The sequence below is a fragment of the Oncorhynchus mykiss genome, chromosome 2, assembly GCF_013265735.2.
Source record: "Oncorhynchus mykiss isolate Arlee chromosome 2, USDA_OmykA_1.1, whole genome shotgun sequence".
Taxonomy (NCBI): domain Eukaryota; kingdom Metazoa; phylum Chordata; class Actinopteri; order Salmoniformes; family Salmonidae; genus Oncorhynchus; species Oncorhynchus mykiss.
In genome coordinates this window covers 23267131-23287198 of record NC_048566.1, presented here as the reverse complement: position 1 = coordinate 23287198, position 20068 = coordinate 23267131, and the positions used below count along the sequence as shown (strand labels likewise).

The 20068-nt window shown below is 40.9% G+C and overlaps 3 protein-coding genes and 1 pseudogene across 11 annotated transcripts in view; 2 read left to right on the top strand and 2 right to left on the bottom strand.

Moving 5' to 3' along the window:
- The window catches only part of LOC110538034 (histone-lysine N-methyltransferase 2A), a 61329-nt gene extending 56694 nt beyond the window's left edge, over positions 1-4635 (bottom strand). For 6 of the 7 annotated variants that reach the window (XM_036942559.1, XM_036942588.1, XM_036942594.1 and 3 more), the window contains exon 1: positions 4213-4635. In XM_036942559.1, coding sequence (XP_036798454.1) covers positions 4213-4545 — 333 coding nt within the window. In that variant the 5' untranslated portion in view covers positions 4546-4635. The remainder of the gene's footprint in view (positions 1-4212) is intronic. The other variant, XM_036942582.1, reaches the window with a different exon arrangement.
- A 712-nt stretch (positions 4636-5347) lies between these two features.
- LOC110538355 (gamma-secretase subunit PEN-2) lies at positions 5348-8083 on the top strand. The gene is made up of 4 exons (XM_021625116.2): positions 5348-5478; positions 5881-5991; positions 6180-6284; positions 6596-8083. Exons 2-4 carry the CDS (start codon positions 5931-5933, stop codon positions 6733-6735), a joined length of 306 nt encoding a protein of 101 aa, XP_021480791.1. The 5' UTR covers positions 5348-5478; positions 5881-5930; the 3' UTR covers positions 6736-8083.
- A 330-nt stretch (positions 8084-8413) lies between these two features.
- Positions 8414-11161, top strand: hspb6 (heat shock protein, alpha-crystallin-related, b6). Of its 2 annotated transcripts, none has more exons than XM_021625096.2 (4): positions 8414-8857; positions 9251-9416; positions 9710-9832; positions 10052-11161. In XM_021625096.2, exons 2-4 carry the CDS (start codon positions 9258-9260, stop codon positions 10217-10219), a joined length of 450 nt encoding a protein of 149 aa, XP_021480771.1. In that variant the 5' UTR covers positions 8414-8857; positions 9251-9257; the 3' UTR covers positions 10220-11161. The 2 variants fall into 2 exon arrangements, with proteins under 2 accessions (XP_021480771.1, XP_021480779.1); XM_021625104.2 differs by lacking the exon at positions 8414-8857 and adding an exon at positions 8871-9128.
- Positions 11107-20040, bottom strand: LOC110534494 (annotated as a pseudogene). The gene is made up of 13 exons (XR_005039445.1): positions 19750-20040; positions 19451-19535; positions 19224-19336; positions 18808-19100; positions 18432-18582; positions 18001-18107; positions 17328-17413; positions 17090-17223; positions 16665-16871; positions 16141-16527; positions 15585-15743; positions 14961-15040; positions 11107-11240 (listed from the first exon to the last, which is right to left on the bottom strand). The product of XR_005039445.1 is annotated as a proline and serine-rich protein 3-like (transcript).
- Positions 20041-20068: the final 28 nt, after the last annotated feature.

Below are 20068 nucleotides of genomic sequence, written 5' to 3'. Positions count from 1 at the left end.
ATACATTAGTGCAACACATTCGTCAGAAAATAGCTTCATTTTCATCAGATGACAACAGAAGTGCAACATTATCTGGCTTACAGCCACACAAGTAAATTAGCTTACAATGAAAAAAAATCTAGGTATTTTTTGCAAAAACGATGTATGACCATCATATTTCAATTGTTTATTATCATAGAAAGAGATTAGCTAGCTACATTTCCTAATGTGTCTCTTGAAGTTAATCTTGCATTTTACCTGAGAAAAATAGGCTACAACGATAAAATTACCAGAGAAAAGTACCTACATGTCAGTCAGAGCACAATGCCTGTTTGTGAATTCTCATTCGAGTGAAGTGCAACTGAAACACAAAATTAGTCTGATGCCAAGCAGAAATTACAATAAGCATTTTAGATCTGTGCTTGTAAAACGCAGCAAGATACAGCATCTTAGGCGTTCTCTTTTTCTGAGGGAAAAATGCAACATTTCTGCATTAACGCGTAATGATCTATACTCTTTATTGTACCCAGTTGTGCTTCACTGTACTGTGCAAACTTGTGAAACAGACGTCCATGATTTGGTATGATCACCGATCATAGACGTCTATGTTTGGGCTAAATCGAGGCCGGTCTAAACCCGACGTCTCTGGACGTTGAAATCAAGGCCATGGCGGACTGACCAAATGTCAACGTGCCAGTTACAGTAAATGGAAAGCAAGTGGTCTCGTGGGTAGTTGTCAGTAAGAGCTGGGAGAGGTTGCATTAACTGGGGGGGGGGGGGGGGGGGGGGGGGAGTGTAAATCAGACCCTTTTGACTTTTTCTACAACACAAAAATACATTACAACCTTATTCTAAAACGTATTACACCCCCCCCCCCCCCCCCCCCCCCCCCCCCCCACACACATTTACATAAGTATTCAGACCCTTTACTCAATACTTTGTTGAAGCATATTTCAGGTCTCTCCAGAGATGTTCAAATCGGGTTCAAGTCCGGGATCTGGCTGGGCCACTCAAGGACATTTAGAGACTTGTCCCGAAGCCACTCCTGTATTGTCTAGCCTAGTGGTTAGAGCGTTAGGCCAGTAACCGAAAGGTTGCTGGATCGAATCCCCGAGCTGACAAGGTAAACATCTGTCATTCTGCCTCTGAGCAAGGCAGTTAACACACTGTTCCCTGGGCACCAAAGATGTGGATGTCGATTAAGGCTGCCTCCCGCACAGCTCTGATTCAAAAGGAGTTGGGTTAAATGTGGAAGACATTTCAGTTGAAGGCATTTAGTTAGTACTACTGACTAGGTATCCCCCTTTCCCTTTCTTTGCTTAGTGTCGTTGTCCTGTTGAAGATTCAACCCAGTCTGAGGTCCTGAGCATTCTGGAGCAGGTTTTCATCAAGGTACTATGCTCCGTTCATCTTTCCCTCGATCCTGACTCCCAGTCCCTTCCACTGAAAAACATGCCCATGGCATGCTGCTGCCACCAACTTGCTTCACTGTAGGGATGGTGCCAGGTTTCCTCCAGACGTGACACTTGGCATTCAGAGTAGAGGTCGACCGATTAAATCGGAATGGCCGAATAATTAGGGCCGATTTCAAGTTTTCATAACAATCAGAAATCGGTATTTTTGGGCACCGATTTTTTAAAATGTGTTTTTATTTATATTAACGCCTTTATTTAACTAGGCAAGTCAGTTAAGAACACATTCTTATTTTCAATGACGGCTTAGGAACGGTGGGTTAACTGCCTCGTTCAGGGGCAGAACGACAGATTTTCACCGTGTCAGCTCGGGGTATCCAATCTTGCAACCTTACAGTTAACTAGTCCAACACAATAACGACCTGCCTCTCTCTCGTTGCACTCCACAAGGACTGTTACGCAAATGCCGTAAGCCATGGTAAGTTGCTAGCTAGCATTAAACTTATCTTATAAAAAAACAATCAATCATAATCACTAGTTAACTACACATGGTTGATGATATTACTAGATGTTATCTAGCATGTCCTGCATTGCATATAATCTGACTGAGCATACAAGCATCTAAGTATCCGACTAAGCGGTGGTAGGCTGAAGCAGGTGTGTAAACATTAATTCAAACAGCACTTTCGTGCGTTTTGCCAGCAGCTCTTCGTTGTGCGTCAAGCATTGCGCTGTTTATGACTTCAAGCATATCAACTCCCGAGATGAGGCTGGTGTAACCGAAGTGAAATGGCTAGCTAGTTAGCGCGCGCTAATAGTGTTTCAAACATCACTCGCTCTGAGCCTTCTAGTAGTTGTTCCCCTTGCTCTGCATGGGTAACGCTGCTTCGATGGTGGCTGTTGTTGTTGTGTTGCTGGTTTGAGCCCAGGGAGGAGCGAGGAGAGGGACGGAAGCTATACTGTTACACTGGCAATACTAAAGTGCCTATAAGAACATCCAATAGTCAAAGGTTAATGAAATACAAATGGTATAGAGGGAAATAGTCCTATAATTCTTATAATAACTACAACCTAAAACATCTTACCTGGGAATATTGAAGACTCATGTTAAAAGGAACCACCAGCTTTCATATGTTCTCATGTTCTGAGCAAGGAACTGAAACGTTAGCTTTCTTACATAGCACATATTGCACTTTTACTTTCTTCAACACTTTGTTTTTGCATTATTTAAACAAAATTGAACGTTTCATTATTTACTTGAGCCTACATTGATTTTATTTATGTATTATATTAAGTTAAAATAAGTGTTCATTCAGTATTGTTGTAATTGTCATTATTTTGGTCCTCCAATAAATCGGTATCAGCGTTGAAAAATCATAATCGGTCGACCTCTAGTCTTTACTTCAACATTGTGTTTTGATTTATTTCTAATACCTTTTAGGACTTTCTGGTAGATATTTTTAAAGACCCGTTTCCATCTTTTTTTTGTGCCAGAAATCAATTCCTAATTTGCAAAAAAACTGTATTTTCTTTAATGCATCTGTACCTTTATTTTCCAAAAATATACTCTTCGCTTTCATTTGACACCCAATTTGATATGCTCCTACGAACTTCACCTTGGTGCTCATGGGTTCTTTTACATGGAAATGACCATGTATAGTGTTATAGGTTACTGCCTACTTGGAATAGGTCTCCCATGTCAAATGTTTACTATCACTGGGATGACCTGTAGATTATTGTGCTAGTCTTGAGCACCAAACTATACCATTACAAACCCAACACAAGTGCACTGGACAAGCCATTACATCAACTAGTTAAGTTAATCATTCAAAAACAGTCCAAGCACATCTTTCAAATGATCTTCTCCTCCAGGTAATGCATCTTTGTTCATGGATGGCGAGACATTACCAAGAAACCAGCAGCAATTTACCCAGTCATGCCTGGGAACTGGGGAGGGGTTGCAGGCCTCTAACTACATCTGCTACATGCCTGTTAATATGCAAATAAAGTCGATATTGTGGCAGCAGCATTTTGTCAGCTAATGTGGAGCTTGGGTCCAAGCCAGATTATTAACATATGAATACTTGCAGTCATTAGGTAGGCCTAGGTCATTTATATTTCAAATGTAAATATATAATATGCTTGGTGCTCCTCTCTTGCTTGTGATGAAATAGAAAATGGACTGCAATAGCAGGCCAAGTAACGTTAACATCTCACATCATGACAAATGTACCCACTACCGGGTTTCGTTATCAGTTTCCCTCCAATGACTTCAACAACCTAGTTACATTAATTGACTCAGTGACAGCGACAAAAAAACTGACCTGGTGACATTCTGCAAGCCTTGTTCTTGAAAGGAACGTGAAATGATCCCCATACACCGTAGTTAGTTAGCTATCATAGAGAGTAGGTATCTGACGTAGCCCCTCCCCCTCTTGAATCCATAGAAACATTTATGTAGCTACGTTCGTTACTCACTGCAGCAATTACAGGCATGAACCAGTTAAATACTAATTTAAGACAAATACCTGACTAGCTAGCGTGGGTGTAAGTTATTCGTGGTAAATATTATGTCTAACTAACCATAGAGCTCCAATGTAGACAAATATTACATTAGCCTTCCCCTTTGTTAGCTAGCGCTATTGACGAACATCTCATGAAGTCGCTACTGCTAACGTTAGCTGGCTAGCTAACTAATGTTGACACTTAAAGCAAAGTATTATGAAACGGGGCCAACTCTACATGACACACACACACACAAAACTACACACCAACACAGGTAACCAAAATGGCATGATAAAATAAGCAAAAATATACTAACTCCAGCAGCGATTTGGGCTCTCACCTCTTCGCTCCCACTTGAGCTGTACCCAGCCTCTGCTAAGCTCTTGTGGTTCGACTCTATCCCAAGTAAGCGCAAGTGAGACTGGTCCTCGTTTAACGAGAGAACCAGGCTTGTGGGCCTTGGGCCTCCAGCATTAGTCACATCGTCAGCTTCTGCCCCTGATCGGTCGAGTTGCCATCGCTTCTCAGAACGCAAGCGGCTGCGAGACGACCATGGCCGACCAGGGAAGCGACCTCGGGGTGCAGCAGTACCAACTTGGCCTCCTATGGCAGCCGCGGTTGCTGATCCGCATCCCGCTGCCGCCATCATAGCTTCAAAAACAACACCGATAGCAACTTGAGGTGAGACAAGAGGGAAGGCGCGAGAAAGGGAGGGGGGACCCGCAAGGCTGCCGGGAAATGAAGTATGTCCAAGGAAAGCTTCACAGGGTAACTTGCAAATCTTTATTTAAATTATGATTGGAATTTATAGGGGTGGTGTGTGCAATGCATTATGTAATACAAGTAATAAACCCATTTGATATTAAACAAAGGACGCATTGGTCGATCATCGTTTCATTACAACCATTACGTTTATTGATAATTAACTACAAGGCCCAGCTTCCCTCCATGCAAAAAAATACACATTTTGTGAATGGCCATCTACCGCTGTACCAATATTTTTATGCTTTTTCCTATTCCTCAGAGCGGCTTGTCCTCGTCTTTTGATATGATCATACAAATTGCACCACTATACATTATGTGCGCGCTCCTTACATGAGAGAGAGAGTATATGCACTTAAATCAAGCTCTAAACAGAATTTGAAAAGAAGAATTGAAAATATCCACAAGTCTAGGCCTATATTATTTTGCATTGATAAGAGGAGAATTATGGTTGTATATTGTAGTAAACTTCCCTGATGAAAATTATTCACAGAATAAGACAGGCAGGTTAACAGTAATTCTGCAACTGCAAAGCACATATTTTGCATTGCAATTCACATCATCTGCACTGTCAGCAATCATAGGTGATTTACTACAAGCAAAAGTGAATTACACTGTTGAAATATATTTTAATTTAAATGCCAAAACATACGTTTCTATGTACGCTATCTGAACTACAACGAACGGAGGGGGGGGCAATATGGACGTCACATCCCCCTCTTCAGAAAACTGGAGTAGGAAGCGGAAATGAACAAATTGACATTCTCTTTTGTGTGTATGTTTTGAGCTGTTGAACGTGAAGTTGTCAAGCAATTTAGAGGTATTTGACATCTATGTAATTAAAGATTACAGGTAAAAGCCTCGGAAAATATTATTAATTATGTATTTTCTGTAATAGAGGACAATTGCTGTTAACATTGTAGCATATATTTTTATCCATCCAGTACGCATTATTCTCGACTGCTTTTTCAAAACGTATCTACTAGCCTACACATTTCGCCTTAAAATACTTCAGTTCGCAAAATTGGTGTTTAAATATGTTATCGTGTCATCTGGGCAGATAGCCAGGCAAAAGTTCGGTGGAAACACAAGACTTGTTCCATTCTTATCGATAGATGGCACCCTCGTATTTTACAGACGGGCAGTTCCATGAAGCCGAAATGTGCCAGTCTTGATCTTCAAAATACCCTCTCACTTTTATCCTCTTCCATCATACTTCAAGGTCTCTTTGAAAAGCTGTCAATACGAAGGGGGAAATAACAGGAAATCAACATGAACCTAGAGCGCCTTCCCAATGAGGAGAAACTCACCCTCTGTAGGAAATACTATTTCGGTAAGTTGGTAAGTCTGAACCACCAAGTGTTGTTTTTCTCTAATTATAAGCCAATAGCATGGTTCAAAGAGAAAAACATTGCATGAGCTCTCCAATGTTAGTGTTTACAACGTGTGTGTGTGTATATATATATATATATAAGTAATGCAAGAATCATGTAGTAATACTGTAATGACTTTCTATCTCAGGGGGATTTGCATTCCTTCCGTTCCTGTGGCTGGTGAATGTGGTGTGGTTTTTCAAAGAGGCCTTTGTAAAGCCAACATATACTGAACAACTTCAGATCAAAACATGTGAGTGTCAATCATCCAATCAGAGTCAATGTACACAGAGAAAGTGCTGTTAATTAATGTAACTCAAGATTCCTGTACAAATGATTAGTTGTCCATATTTGTTGTGGCAAATCCACATACTGGATAAATAATACATTTGTTACAGGTTGTGTGTCTTATGAGATGTAGGCCTATGATCCATGATGAGATAAGATGATCCAGCTAAAACAAAGTTGGCTTTGTATTAGTTTAATTAACATTAGTGTAAGTATTAGTGAAAGCATGCAGTTTCTATGCAAACATGACTACAATACATTACATCTCTCTTTCAGATGTAAAGCGTTCAGGGCTGGGGTTGCTACTGTGGGTTGCAGTACTCACCACATGGATAACCATATTCCAGCACTTCAGAGCAGAATGGGGTGAGGTGGGCGACTACCTCTCCTTCACCATTCCACTTGGCATTCCCTGAGACAGACAAGGCGGGGAAACAAGAAAGCTTCCTACTGTATAAAACTTTACCATGACAGAATTAATAGGCAAATCTAACATAGGTTGAAATAGTTAAACGTGTAGTTTCTCAATGGATAACCATGGTAATTTTCTTCTGGGCTTTAATGAGTGGGAAGATGTCCTATGAACACTGCACCTTTTCCCCAAATTGTGTGTAGTGTGTGGATGTCTCAACACGTTTGAGTAAATTTGGAAGGTTATACAGGCGAATGGTATGTATGACAAAAATAAATAGCAAATTCATTAACTTTCTAAATTAAATGGAAGTGTATGCCTTTTTTATTTGCTGTAATAAGGTTTTGAGTTTAGATGCCAGATTGTGGTCTAGTGTGCATTTCATTAGACATTTGACTCCTATGGATAATATGAATGGCATGAGAATAGCTTTGGATAACAATATCCAATTGGCTTTGTGTTTAATATGTCAGTATTTGTGTAACACTGCTCACAATAACAACATACTTATTCCAGATAATAATATTCATAGTATCCTTTGTACTCTGTGTAAACCATTCCAACAGTGATGAGATATTAGCCAGTAAAGTACTTTATGATTGCAGAATTATTATTTTTTTAAGTGCTTAAATGAGGTCCGCTTCTGGCCAATCTCTTAGGCGCCTATTATGAAACTCAATCCATCTGTAGCAAATGTTACCCCCCCCTCTTCAGGATCATGGTTGATGCCATTTTTAGGCACTCAGTCAGACTCTACTTCTATTACCAACTGACGCCATGGCAGGAAGGACATGTCACCCCACCAGCTCCAGTACTTAACAAGTCCATTGAGTCTGCCAGGGTTGTATAAGTCACACGACTGTCTGCTCTAAATGGGGTCAAGGGGCAGTGGATGTAAACCCAAATCAGATGTGTGTGTGATGGATGGTCATAAGATACCCAATCGATGAGGTGCTAAGATCTGTGACATGCTGGAGGCTTATATGACATTGTTGTGGATGTGGTGTCAGTGTAATTGTAGAACATGATGTTCACCCTGCATGTCATGATGACCTAATTTATTATAAGGTCGTTTTAATCACCAGGACAAAGTGGCTCGGGGAGACTGGCCAACATTAATCACAGATTTGTTCATCCCTCTCTTTGGGATTATGATCATCTCTGTAGAAATTATAAAATTAATACAAATATTGAATAATTTTTCTTTTGAATAGAAAGACTTCCAAATAAGGCCAATGTGATTGAAGATTAGTGTGCCTGCTTCACATTGATCAAAAGATCATTACATAAACAATGTAACAGAAAAATCTGAAGTATGTAGACCTATACAATAAATATTGTAACATCTTAAACATTCCAGTATTTGGTCAAATATTGTTACAGGGTGTGACATTGACAATGTTTGTGACCTTGTTCAACCTCTGTTTAATAAGTGTAGGTAAAGAAAAAGAATCCTCATGCCCCAGTTGATAACCCGGGATAAGCACAGTTTATGCAGTGTAGGCCTAATGGATACCATCGTTCCAATTAAGCCTGTCAAAATAAAATTGCAATATTGAATCAGTTTTCAACGAATCTGTTGTAGCAATTATTGAGCAGTCCAGTCAGTTATGCAGTCTATCCCTAGAAGGAAGCGTCTGAACTGTTGCCTGGCAGAACACTGTATTGAGATTACTGCTTTTGGCAGTGTTGAATGTCAATTGCCAAATCACCAGAAGGGGCTCCCAATAGGTGTCAAGGAAAACGACCATGTAAGCTTAATTAAAAAGGTGCACTATCACACGTACACTATATGATTATAATGGAGAATATAGTAACAGTTCTTCATATTTAGGTTGATATGATAGGGAGGAGTGTTCCTTAAGGCAGGTCCCCACGCTATCGAAGCATTTGATCACAACTAAAATAAAATCATTATTCCCAGGGGGTCTGGTGGTGAATCCAAAGCAAGCAGGGTGCCCCACAGCGAAGTTCCCGCCTCATTATCTAACTCCTGCTATCATAAATACAGACCGTAACTGGCACTTCCACAGTTTGTCAGGGAAAAGGGCAGTCAGATACACGGACGCAGCAATCCATCCTATTGGCAGTCAGAACATAATAGGACTTGCAGGCATCTCATAACGGTAAGTGCTAACGACTCTACGTCTCAAACGGGATTTTACACGGTGACCCTTCCCAGCAACAATTTGAAAGGTCTTTGAGGTTCAAGCGTATTCGGTATTATTTACAATATTCCAGATTTGACAAGGACTATAAAAACCATCGCTGTAGTCTTTACGAATCAATCACTTTCTGAACCTCCGCAGTGAAGGGGATATATTATAGTTGAATTATTTCTTGCTTCATTCTAACAACTTCTATTAGGCTAATAGTTTCTCGAATCGTCCAATAAATGTAGGTCTATCATTTTTCCCATGTGCGATTTCTTCCTGTGGCCTAGAATATTCGTAACATCCCCGGCCCATACGGGTGTGAAAGGCTGTAGTAATCACTGCATATTTAATTTTTTACCTCAGACGCGAAATGGACTTCGATCTGCCACCCACTTTTCCAGCCAGCGGTATCGCATGGGAGAGGGTCCTGCCGCCTCTTCTTCCCGGGCTGAACGGGACATTCGGGCTGTACTCATTCACGCCGTCGGAGCTGCTCACCCCAGTGACGGAGCAAACTGGCTCTGCACAGGTAGGTTTATTCCCGTTACACTGCACGCATGCAGTGTTCTAATTTCTCACTGATCAAACCATTTCTGGATTCATTTTTCATGACTTTGTTCTGTATCAATGAGGTAGCTTTGATTAATACATTTTATGTTTTACTTTCTATATTCTACTGACATTTTAATGAATGCCCATTTACTGCAGGTGCTCTTGCCTTTATCATTTGAATATAATTACATAAAAGTATATTAAACCAGCAGTAATAGAGCAGCAAGTGTCAATTTGAGTAGTAATATTGGTATCTTCCCCTGTTGCCAGGTGTGTTGTGACCACAGTCGATTCACAGTTCAGGTTGATGTGAAACACTTCAACCCAGAGGAGCTGATGGTCAAGGTGACAGGAGACTTTGTGGAGGTCCAAGGGAAACACAAAGAGAAAAAAGTAAGCAACTACTGTGTTACATGTATTATGCAAGAGTTGTTCTCTGTTCATAATCACACTGCCATAGTGTGATGACAGACATTGAATATAGCCTGGTTGCTATGCAGTCTGTTTCTGCTTCAGACAACTACTGACCAAACAGACTGGAAACAAGGCCACTTGTTAGCCTGAAAACGAGCATTCCTCACTGACTGTGTTCACTATAACGTGTGTTTGCAGGATGGGTCGGGGCTGGTGACGCGACAGTTTAACCGGCGCTACAGGATTCCAGAGGGAGTGGACTCCATGGCTCTGGAGTCGGCTGTGTCGCCTGAAGGCATCCTCATCATATCGGCCCCTATGCTGCAGGGGGAGAACTCCAGACACCTGCCCCACTCAGAATCATGAGCATACACACCATAAGAACAAACACACAATCCATAGGAACCAGTGTTGTGGGGGTAGTAGTAAACTACATGTAGTTCAACTAGTAATTTAACTACATTTTGCAGTAGCTTGGTGGCAGTTCATATCTGGTAGTTTGCTACACAGCAAAAAAAAAAGTAGTTAACTACTGGAACTACACACTACTTCTTTTGCAAATTGAAAACATGGGTGAAGTAGGCAATCATTTCCTTTTTCAGTATTACCCCTTTCTAATTCTCATTTGAAACAGTTGTTTAATATGCTAAATTACACTTTCTGTTAACATCTTACTACAGAGTGATCTGTTCTTGCAATTTGTAGTCTGACATTTATAATTTAAAATAGTTTATCGCAAAGAAGTTTGCAATTTTTCAAATTAACTTTAGTTAAAGAAAATAAAAAAGTAGTTATGGGTATCTTAACTTCTTCCAGTGTGAAGTAATTGGTAACTTGGTAAACTGTACACACACCAAATAAGGATAGAAGCAAAAATACAGGCACGCTCTCCTCCAACAGACATATCAAACACTCACCAAGGAGCTGGTGCCTGCCTGTACCAAAACACCCATTAACTAAGCTGTCACAGCATTAAAATTAGGTTTGTACATATTAACAGGACAGATCTCTCATTTAAAAGCATCCCTCATCCTAAAGAATCCCATTTAACTCATCAATCTTAATATTTTTATGGAACCATTTATTGTAAATATGATATAAAACCATTGAAAATGTTGATTTGATTGTGTGGCGTGTCTAATGCCCTCTAAATCATGTGTAAAGGTTAACAATCAGATTATCAAGAATGTTCACAAAACCCAACTGTAAGGTTGTTGTATATTTAACTATTCATTGTAAAAAGAGAATTTGTTAACAAAAATAAATGCACTATATTTCGGTACAAAAATAAAAATGCTGTTGAATTGATTGTTGTTTTTGTTCCATGTGTGTGCTCACCACCAGTGATCACGCTTCCTGGAATTCATCCAACAGTGAGTCCACCTCGCTGAAAGAAAAAACATCTATTTTTAGAGCATGTTCCAAGGTTGCTTCAATGCTTTGCATAGCCAAATATTATATCACTCTAGGATCCATATCTGTGTCTGCAATGAGAAAAGAAAAAGTACAATTTTACTCAAGACAAAACAATCAGCATAACACATCATGATTTAACAATACAGTGCATTCGGAAAGTATTCGGACCCCTTGACTTTTTCCACATTTTGTTCTGTTACATCTTTATTCTAAAATGGTTTAAATCGTTTTTTTCCCCCTCAATCTACATACAATGCCCCATAATGACCAAGCAAAAGTTTTTTTTTTTTTGCAAAATGTATTACAAATAAAGAACTGAAATATGATATTTACATAAATATTCAGAACTTTCCAGTTCTCTGCTGCCAATGACTGGAACGAACTACAAAAATCTCTGAAACGGGAAACACATCTCCCTCACTAGCTTTAAGCACCAGCTGTCAGAGCAGCTCACCGATTACTGCACCTGTACATAGCCCATCTATAATTTAGCCCAAACAACTACCTCTTCCCCTACTGTATTTATTTAGCTTCTTTGCACCCCATTATTTTTATTTCTACTTTGCACATTCTTCCACTGCAAATCTACCATTCCAGTGTTTTACTTGCTATATTGTATTTACTTCGCCACCATGGCCTTTTTTTTGCCTTTACCTCCCTTATCTCACCTCATTTGCTGACATTGTATATAGACTTATTTTTCTACTGCATTATTGATTGTATGTTTATTTTACTCCGTGTGTAACTCTGTGTTGTTGTATGTGTCGAACTGCTTTGCTTTATCTTGGCCAGGTCGCAATTGTAAATGAGAACGTGTTCTCAACTAGCCTACCTGGTTAAATAAAGGTGAAATAAAATAAATTAAAAAAAACTTTGTTGAAGCACCTTTGGCAGCGATAACAACCTAGAGTCTTCTTGGGTATGACGCTACAAGCTTGGCACACCTGTATTTGGTGAGTTTCTCCCATTCTTCTCTGCAGATCCTCTCAAGCTCTGTCAGGTTGGATGGGGAGCATCGCTGCCCTGCTATTTTCAGGTCTCTCCAGAGATGTTCGATCAGGTTCAAGTCCAGGCTCTGGCTGGGCCACTCAAGGACATTCAGAGACTTGTCCCGAAGTCACTCCTGCATTGTCTTGGCTGTGTACTTAGGGTCATTGTCCTGTTCTAAAAACCTGTTTTTGCTTTGTCATTATGGGATATTGTGTGTAGATTGATGAAAATATTTATTTATTTATTTAATCCATTTTAGAAAAAGGCTGTATACAGGGCCTTCAGAAAGTATTAATACCCCTGGACTTATTCCACATTTTGTTGTGTTACAGCCTGAATTCACAATCTATGTTTTTAGAAATTATTCCACATTTATTGAAAATGAAATACAGAAATTTGTAGAAGAACCTTTGGCAGTGATTACAGCTGTGAATCTTTCTGGGTAAGTCTCTTTAAGAGCTTTTCACACCTGGATTGTGTAACATTTCCCCATTATTTGTTTCAAACTCTGTCAAATGGGTTGTTGATCATTGCGAGACAACCATTTTCAGGTCTTGCCATAGATTTTCAAATCGATTTAATTAAAAACTGTTACTCAGCCACTCAGGTACATTGACTTTCTCCTTGGAAACCAACTCCAGTGTAGATTTGGCCTTATGTTTTAGGTTACAATCTTGCTGACAGGTGAATCGGCGTACACATCACAGACAAACTGAAATGGTCCACCCACACAGACAGCGTCTCTTCAACCTCAGGAGAAATTTGTCTCGTCACCGAAAACCCTTACTAACATTTACAGATGCACAATCGAGAGCATCCTGTCGGGCCTGGTACGGCAACTGCTCTGCCCACAACCGTAAGGTTGTCCAGAGGGTAGTGAGGTCTGCACAATGCATCACTGGGGACAAACTACCTGCCCTCCAGGACACCTACAGCACCCGATATCACTGGAAGGCCAAAAAGGATCAAGGACAACAACCACCCGAGCCACTGCCTGTTCACCCCACTATCACCCAGAAGGCGAGATCAGTGCATCAAAGCTGGGACCTAGAGACTGAAAAACAGCTTCTATCTCAAGGCCATCAGACTGTTAAACAGCCATCACTAACAGAGTGGCTGCTGCCAACATAGACTCAAATCTCTAGCCACTTTAATAATTAATGTAATAAATGTATCATTTGTCACTTTAAACAATGCCACTTTATATAATGTTTACATACCCTACATTACTCATCTCATATGTATATACTGTACTCTAAACCATCTACTGCATCTTGCCTATGCCGCACGGCCATAGCTCATCCATATATTTATATGTACATATTCTTATTCATTCCTTTACACTTGAGTGTATACAAAGTACTTGTGAAATTGTTAGATTACTTGTAAGCTATTACTGCACTGTCGGAACTAGAAGCTCAAGCATTTCGCTACACTCGCAATAACATCTGTTCACCATGTGTATGTGACCAATAAAATTTGATTTGAATTAATCTCCCAGTGTCTGGTGGAAAGTAGACTGAAGCATGTTTTACTCTAGGAGTTTGCCTGTGTTTAGCTCCATTCAGTTTCTTTTATCCTGAAAAACTCCTCAGTCCTTAACGATTACAAGCATACCCATAACATAATGCAGCCACCACTATGCTTGACAATATGGAGAGTGTTACTCAGTAATGTGTTGTATTTGCCCCAAACATAGCACTTTGTATTCAGGACAAAAATAGAATTTCTTTGCCACATTTTTTGCAGTTTTACTTTTTAATACCTTATTGCAAACATTATGTATATTTTGGAATATTTTTATTCTGTACAGGCTTCCTACTTTTCACTGTCATTTAGGTTAGGATTGTGGAGTAAGTACAATGTGGTTGACCAATCCCCAGTTATTTCCTATCACAGCCATTAAACTCTAACTGTTTTAAAGTCACCATTGGCCTCATGGTGAAATCCCTAGGCGGTCTCCTTCCTCTCCGGCAACTGAGTAAACAAGGACACCTGTATCTTTGTAGTGACTGGGTGTATTGATACACCATCCAAAGTGTAACTAATAACTTCACTATGCTCAAAGGGATACTCAATGTCTGCTTTTTTTCTTCCTCTTTGTTTACCCATCTGCCAATATGTGCCCTTAATTGTGAGGCATTGGAAAACCTCCCTGGCCATTGTGGTTGAATCTGTGTTTGAAATTCACTGCTCAACTGAGGGAACTTAAAGATAATTGTATGTGTGGGGTATATATATATATATATATATATATATATATATATATATATATATGAGGTAGTCATTCAGAAATCATGTTAAACACTATTGCACACAGATTGAGACCATGCAACTTATTATGCGACTTGTTCAGCACATTTTTACTCCTGAATTTATTTAGGCTTGCCATAACAAAGGGGTTGAATACTTAACGCAATACATTTTTCAGCTTTTAATTCATTTGTAACGATTTCTAATAACATAATTCCACGTTTGACACTATGGGGTATTGTGTAGGCCAGTGACAAAAAAAATCTCTAATGAATCCATTTTAAATTCAGGCTTTAACACAAAATGTGGAAAAAAGTGAATAGTTTCTAAGGCACTGTAATTACCCTGAAAATATATTAAGTTCATTATCTTAATGAGTAATGGAAAGGTCAATGAAATAAATGACGAAGGATGTACTGTATCTAGGGAACATATACCAGTTCTTTACCTGATTTACTCCTTCACCCATCCTCTGCTGCCTTAAGACATTCAGTAAGGGGTCGTCTTTAAACTCTTGCTCGTCTGAATCTTAAGGGGGAAAAAAATACGCAGTTAAAATGTCACTGTGCAGATAACAAAAGTAACTTTAGGAGCAGTTGATTACATGACCGATTATTTTTGTTCTAACTTTAGTTACTTTCCAGCAAAGCTATGCCAGGTGGTCATAATATGTTATATTAGATCACATGTTAATTGTACAAAGGTATAGATAGCCAGAAATGTACACATGAACAAGAGCAAGGTGAAGTAAAAACCAATAACTGTCACTGGTCCACACAGGAGTACATTGACAGTAACAGAAGACTATGGCATCACTCAATTGTTATGCTGCCCTATATAGTAAGCAAAAGACCCCTTTAGCATTTAGGGCAAAATCCTAACTTATTATTTAGAGTAAGTAATGCATGTATAGAAATGAAATTTTCAGGAAAAAGTTTGTTTGGATTCAGTCCCGGTGGAACTTGACTGGAGGCTATATATACACACACTGTATTATACGGCCAGAGTCTATTCCACCTCTGCTACCTAGAGAGTTAAGGTCAGCAGTCCCCACTGCACCAGGCAGTCTCACCTTCAGCCTCCTGCAGCAGCTGAGCTACGACCTCCCGGGGCTGCTGTGCACTGGGAGGCAGGGCGGGGGACTGTGGGGGCGCATATCTGGGCGAGTCAGAGGACACAGGGGTTCTGGGCGGGTCCGGGGAGTCCATGGTCGGTAACATTACCTCTGAAACTACAATTTACTAAGGTAAATTAATATGCTTTACTCATCTAATATCTTCATCTAAATTAAACTAACCTGGATAAATTAATAAAGTAAATGAATATTATTGTAACAATGAAAAATGTATAACTGTCTTTCTTCAATGTATTAATGGTATCTAGCATCGGTGATGCTGATGACCCACGGTGTTAACTGACCTGTCCCAGGTTAATGTGTATGGGAGAGGGTGATGGAGCACGATCTCCAGGGCGGCCCTCTCTCACTACCCCTGGCCTGCTTTCCTGTTGCCCCCGCCTCTGCTGGGCTCCTCTCTCCATGGGGTGACCCTGTCTTTACATCTGGTGCTGTGTTGGCTTACACTCCAATCTGTATAGCTGGGCCTCTCAGCATGGTCGGCATCACCAACGTGATGCGAGCAAGGCGAAGAGACAAGGCGGGTGGTGTTGAAGAGGACTCATGTTTACTAGTGGGCTCCTCAGTGGAGGTGTCTGTGGAGCTGAACTGGGCTTTGGGCTGCCTGATGGTCCGGTCGGCCCTAGAGACCTCCCTCCTCTTTGGGCTCCTCTGGTGGCTGGGTGGAGGGGAGAGGGGTTGAGTGGTATAAGGAACGATGTCACAGAGGAGGTGCATGTGGGGACAGACCAGGGTATCCGGCTACAACTTGGAGACGGTGGGGCTGGAGATGGGGAGGGCAGCTGCAGAGGAGAATGGTCCATGGGGGACACTGGTCTCCTGGGGGGCTGGGGTGAAGGAGCAGGTGAGTGGAATATGCAGGGTGGGGATTCCGCTGTATCTAACGAAGGAAAATAAATCAAATTATCTGTGATTAGCTAAATGCATTGGAAAATCCTACCACACAATAGCAGACATTTCAAAGAGACTTCAAAAGATATTTCTAATAGCAGGTGTAGTAGACAGGAGGGTAAGTACCTTGTGCCTGCCAGCTGACAGAGTGCTGATGAAGGGTGCGAACCTGATGTGGGTGTGACCACCGACTGGCCTGCTCCATCTTTCTCCTCAGGCGCCACTGAAAGCTGATGTCCTCCTCTGGGCGAGTGCATGGGTCAGGGGGACCAACCACAGACAGTTTGGGCACGGTTCCAGCATAGAGGTCTGAAGAGCTTAGGTTCCCCACAACTTGAGGAAGCGGTTGCACAAGAAGAGTTATTGCAATATGTGTGAGAATAAAGAAAGTTGCAAAAGGAAACTAAATGGTGACCATGAGAAATGAGGGACGTGGCAAGAGCACAGAATAACAGTGGCTCTGGGAGTTTGAAAAAGCAATATAATGTGGTTGAGACCAGGGAAATTCATGCAAATCAGATGTTTTGAACTTCCCAACCCACATGACTCACCAGTGGTTGAGTTGATAAGAGTGGTAATTATAGGCCTTCGGACTGGCTCATCTATGCTCACAGGGGAGGACAAATTGGAGCAGCCCAGGCCCTCAGAGCTGATGAGGATATATCCACTACTGAGTGAGTGCTCACTGAAAACATTTTTTTTTTTTGTAAGACTAATCCAATTCTCCACATTGCAACTGATTGAATTACATTTAATTGACCCCAACCCCATTCCTCCCAGCATATCCACCTTCTGTGTAGCAGTCTACTGGCCTTCTCCTGTAGATGCAGTATCTCGGAGCCTCCAAGGTCACCGTGAGAGGAGTCTGACAGGCCCTGACAGGGCATCAGAAAGAGAGGCCAGTGAGTGCATTAGAGGCATCATCTCCTGTCACCATTTCTATCACCAACATTCTAGAACATTCACAATGTTGTGTAACTGAGCCCTCAGCGGGTTTCGTTTTGAAAACGCTTTATGGATCAGTTCTATAAAAGCTCACGTCAGTTGCATAGAGTTTAGCTCATTCCCTCAGGGATATGCAGCAAGCTGGATATGGAGCGGTGTTTTGACCAGAAGGGGTATCAACAAAGTCATCAAACACAGTTGCATAATCAAAGGGAACAGCTTCTGACTAGTTCACATAAACACATTGGTTGGGCAGGACATGTCATCTGGTGTTGGTATGCAAATATTTATGAGGAGAGGCACTCTGCATGGGTAGTCTTTCTTCCAATAGATCTCAGCCATTCTGGCTCTTGCACACTTGACAGCATTACATAAACCTGTCCAATACATCTCAAACACAAACTCTTAACAAAACATAGCATGAACAGAACAATGCTGTTCCAATTAACACCACTAGATGGCTACACTGACCCCACCAATTCAATGTACACGTGTAACAACAAGGTTCATCACACACCATGGCACTAAGATCAAGGAGTCCCCTGCATGGGGAGAGGGTTGTGCCATGCCAAAACTACCCAACTGGACTGAGGGTGGTGGCTGAGTCTTTTCTAAGGGAAAGGCCTGTGTGCATAAAGAAATAGGGAATTAATAAGAAATTGTATTTTACTGTTTATACACACAGCATATTTATTTACATACTGGATTCTTGATATATCTCACTAATATAGCTACTGCTGTACATATTCATCCAGTGTATAGATTTCATTTTGATGGTGCTATCTGGGTTGTTAGATGGATTTGTCCTTACATTCTTGATTTCTTTCCTTTAAACAGTTGGTCAAATGCATCACAACGGTCACTAGATTCCTTGTTTTATCGAGCCAGCAAAACTTTTAATGAGTTTCAATGAGATGTAAAGAACAATGAATGAGTAAAGTGAAGTACCTTTGTCAGTGGTTTGAGTGGGTGTAGAACTGGAGGGTAGAGGGGAGGAGGACAGCCACCAGAAAGGCTGCTGGCCCTCTCCCACCATTGCCGACGTCTGCAGACGTTGCTCTCGACTCTGCGGCCTTCCGTGACGAAAGCGTTCAATGTTCTTGGAAATAGGAATTATTGTAGTTATTAATGAGACATGTAAAGGGCATAACACCATAAAGCAATACAAAAATCCTATATTCGTCACCTGCAAGCTTATTGTGGATATCATTATACACACTACAATGAAGACATACATGAGGATGCAGGGTCACAAATGCTGTATGACACGTCACAAATAAAACAAATCACCATTATGTAATTCTAGAAATAGAATTAAGCATACTTTACCAACACTGAATCTTCCTGCTCTCCTCCCCCAGTGGAAACCAGGGACTTTCCCGATGTTGGGTCCTATGCCTTTGTCTGTGTTCGGGGAGGCGGCAGTGTTGGCCGGGGAGGACACAAGATCAGTGGAGGGCCAGGACTCTTAAAAACTAGGCTGGGCCTAGTGGCAGGAGGAGGACAGAGGACAAAGTGGTTGGCTGCCCCAAGGAAGCACAGGTCCTCTGGGCTCAGTGAGTGTGTCTGGGGAGGAGGAGGGCTAGACAGCTGGGCAAGGCCAACAGGGTTCAGGGTCTAAGACAAACCAGGAAAAAAAGTTAGTTTGATCAGGAGACTATACTGACAATACATGCATTTACTGTATTGGAGTATGTGTATTTGGAAAAGACCCCGACAGCCCCATAGTTCAGTTCTTACGGGTTTCCTCTGTTGTTTTGGAAGCTTCTTGGTGCGTGAGGGGTTGTAAATGTGTTTTTCCCAGAGGTGGGTCTGGCGGAAAGGGGTTGTTCCTTGTGAACAGAGCAGCACCACTAAGAGAGCAAGAGACAAAAGATGACCATTTTCATTGTGGTAAAAAAAACCCACATCGTTCTGGTTTTGAAAACGGTAGTTCTGCATTAATTTTTATTTGTTCCACGTCTCACCTGGATTTCATGTTGACAGTACCACCGGCACCAACTCACACAATGGGCAGCGAAGTGTTATAGCCCACATGTAGACTACTCTTTGCTATAATCATAGGATGAGACAGTGTTAAAGTGTGTGTCAGGTAAATAGCTAGCACACATGCATTTGATTTAACAAGAGAGTGAAAAGAGCACTGCAAAACGTTTTCCCTGTAACTTAGCTAGCTAACAGCATTGCAGTTTACAACTAGTTTGTTCATTTAGAAAGGCTAGATCACTGACACCGATAACGTATTAACTTTTTAAAAAGCACGTACTTTCCATGTAAATGTTACTTGAGCATCTCGATTTGATCACTGCCTGGGTTGATTCAATGAAAGAAAAACACACTGTGCCTTCCGGGTTTTTATCTGGCTTGGACTTGTGTCAGTTACCAGGCAACCAAACGGCTAAATAAAATAGTTAGATTAGGAAAATATGCATAGTCTAGACAATTAGTTATACTTTTCTAAATGTTACATTCCTCGTAGGATAACTTTTTATTCAATTATTTGACAGATTCGATAATGTTGAGTTGATCTTTTCCGAGAACATCATTATCGACAACAATCGATTCTGGCCAATCTACAGAAAGTT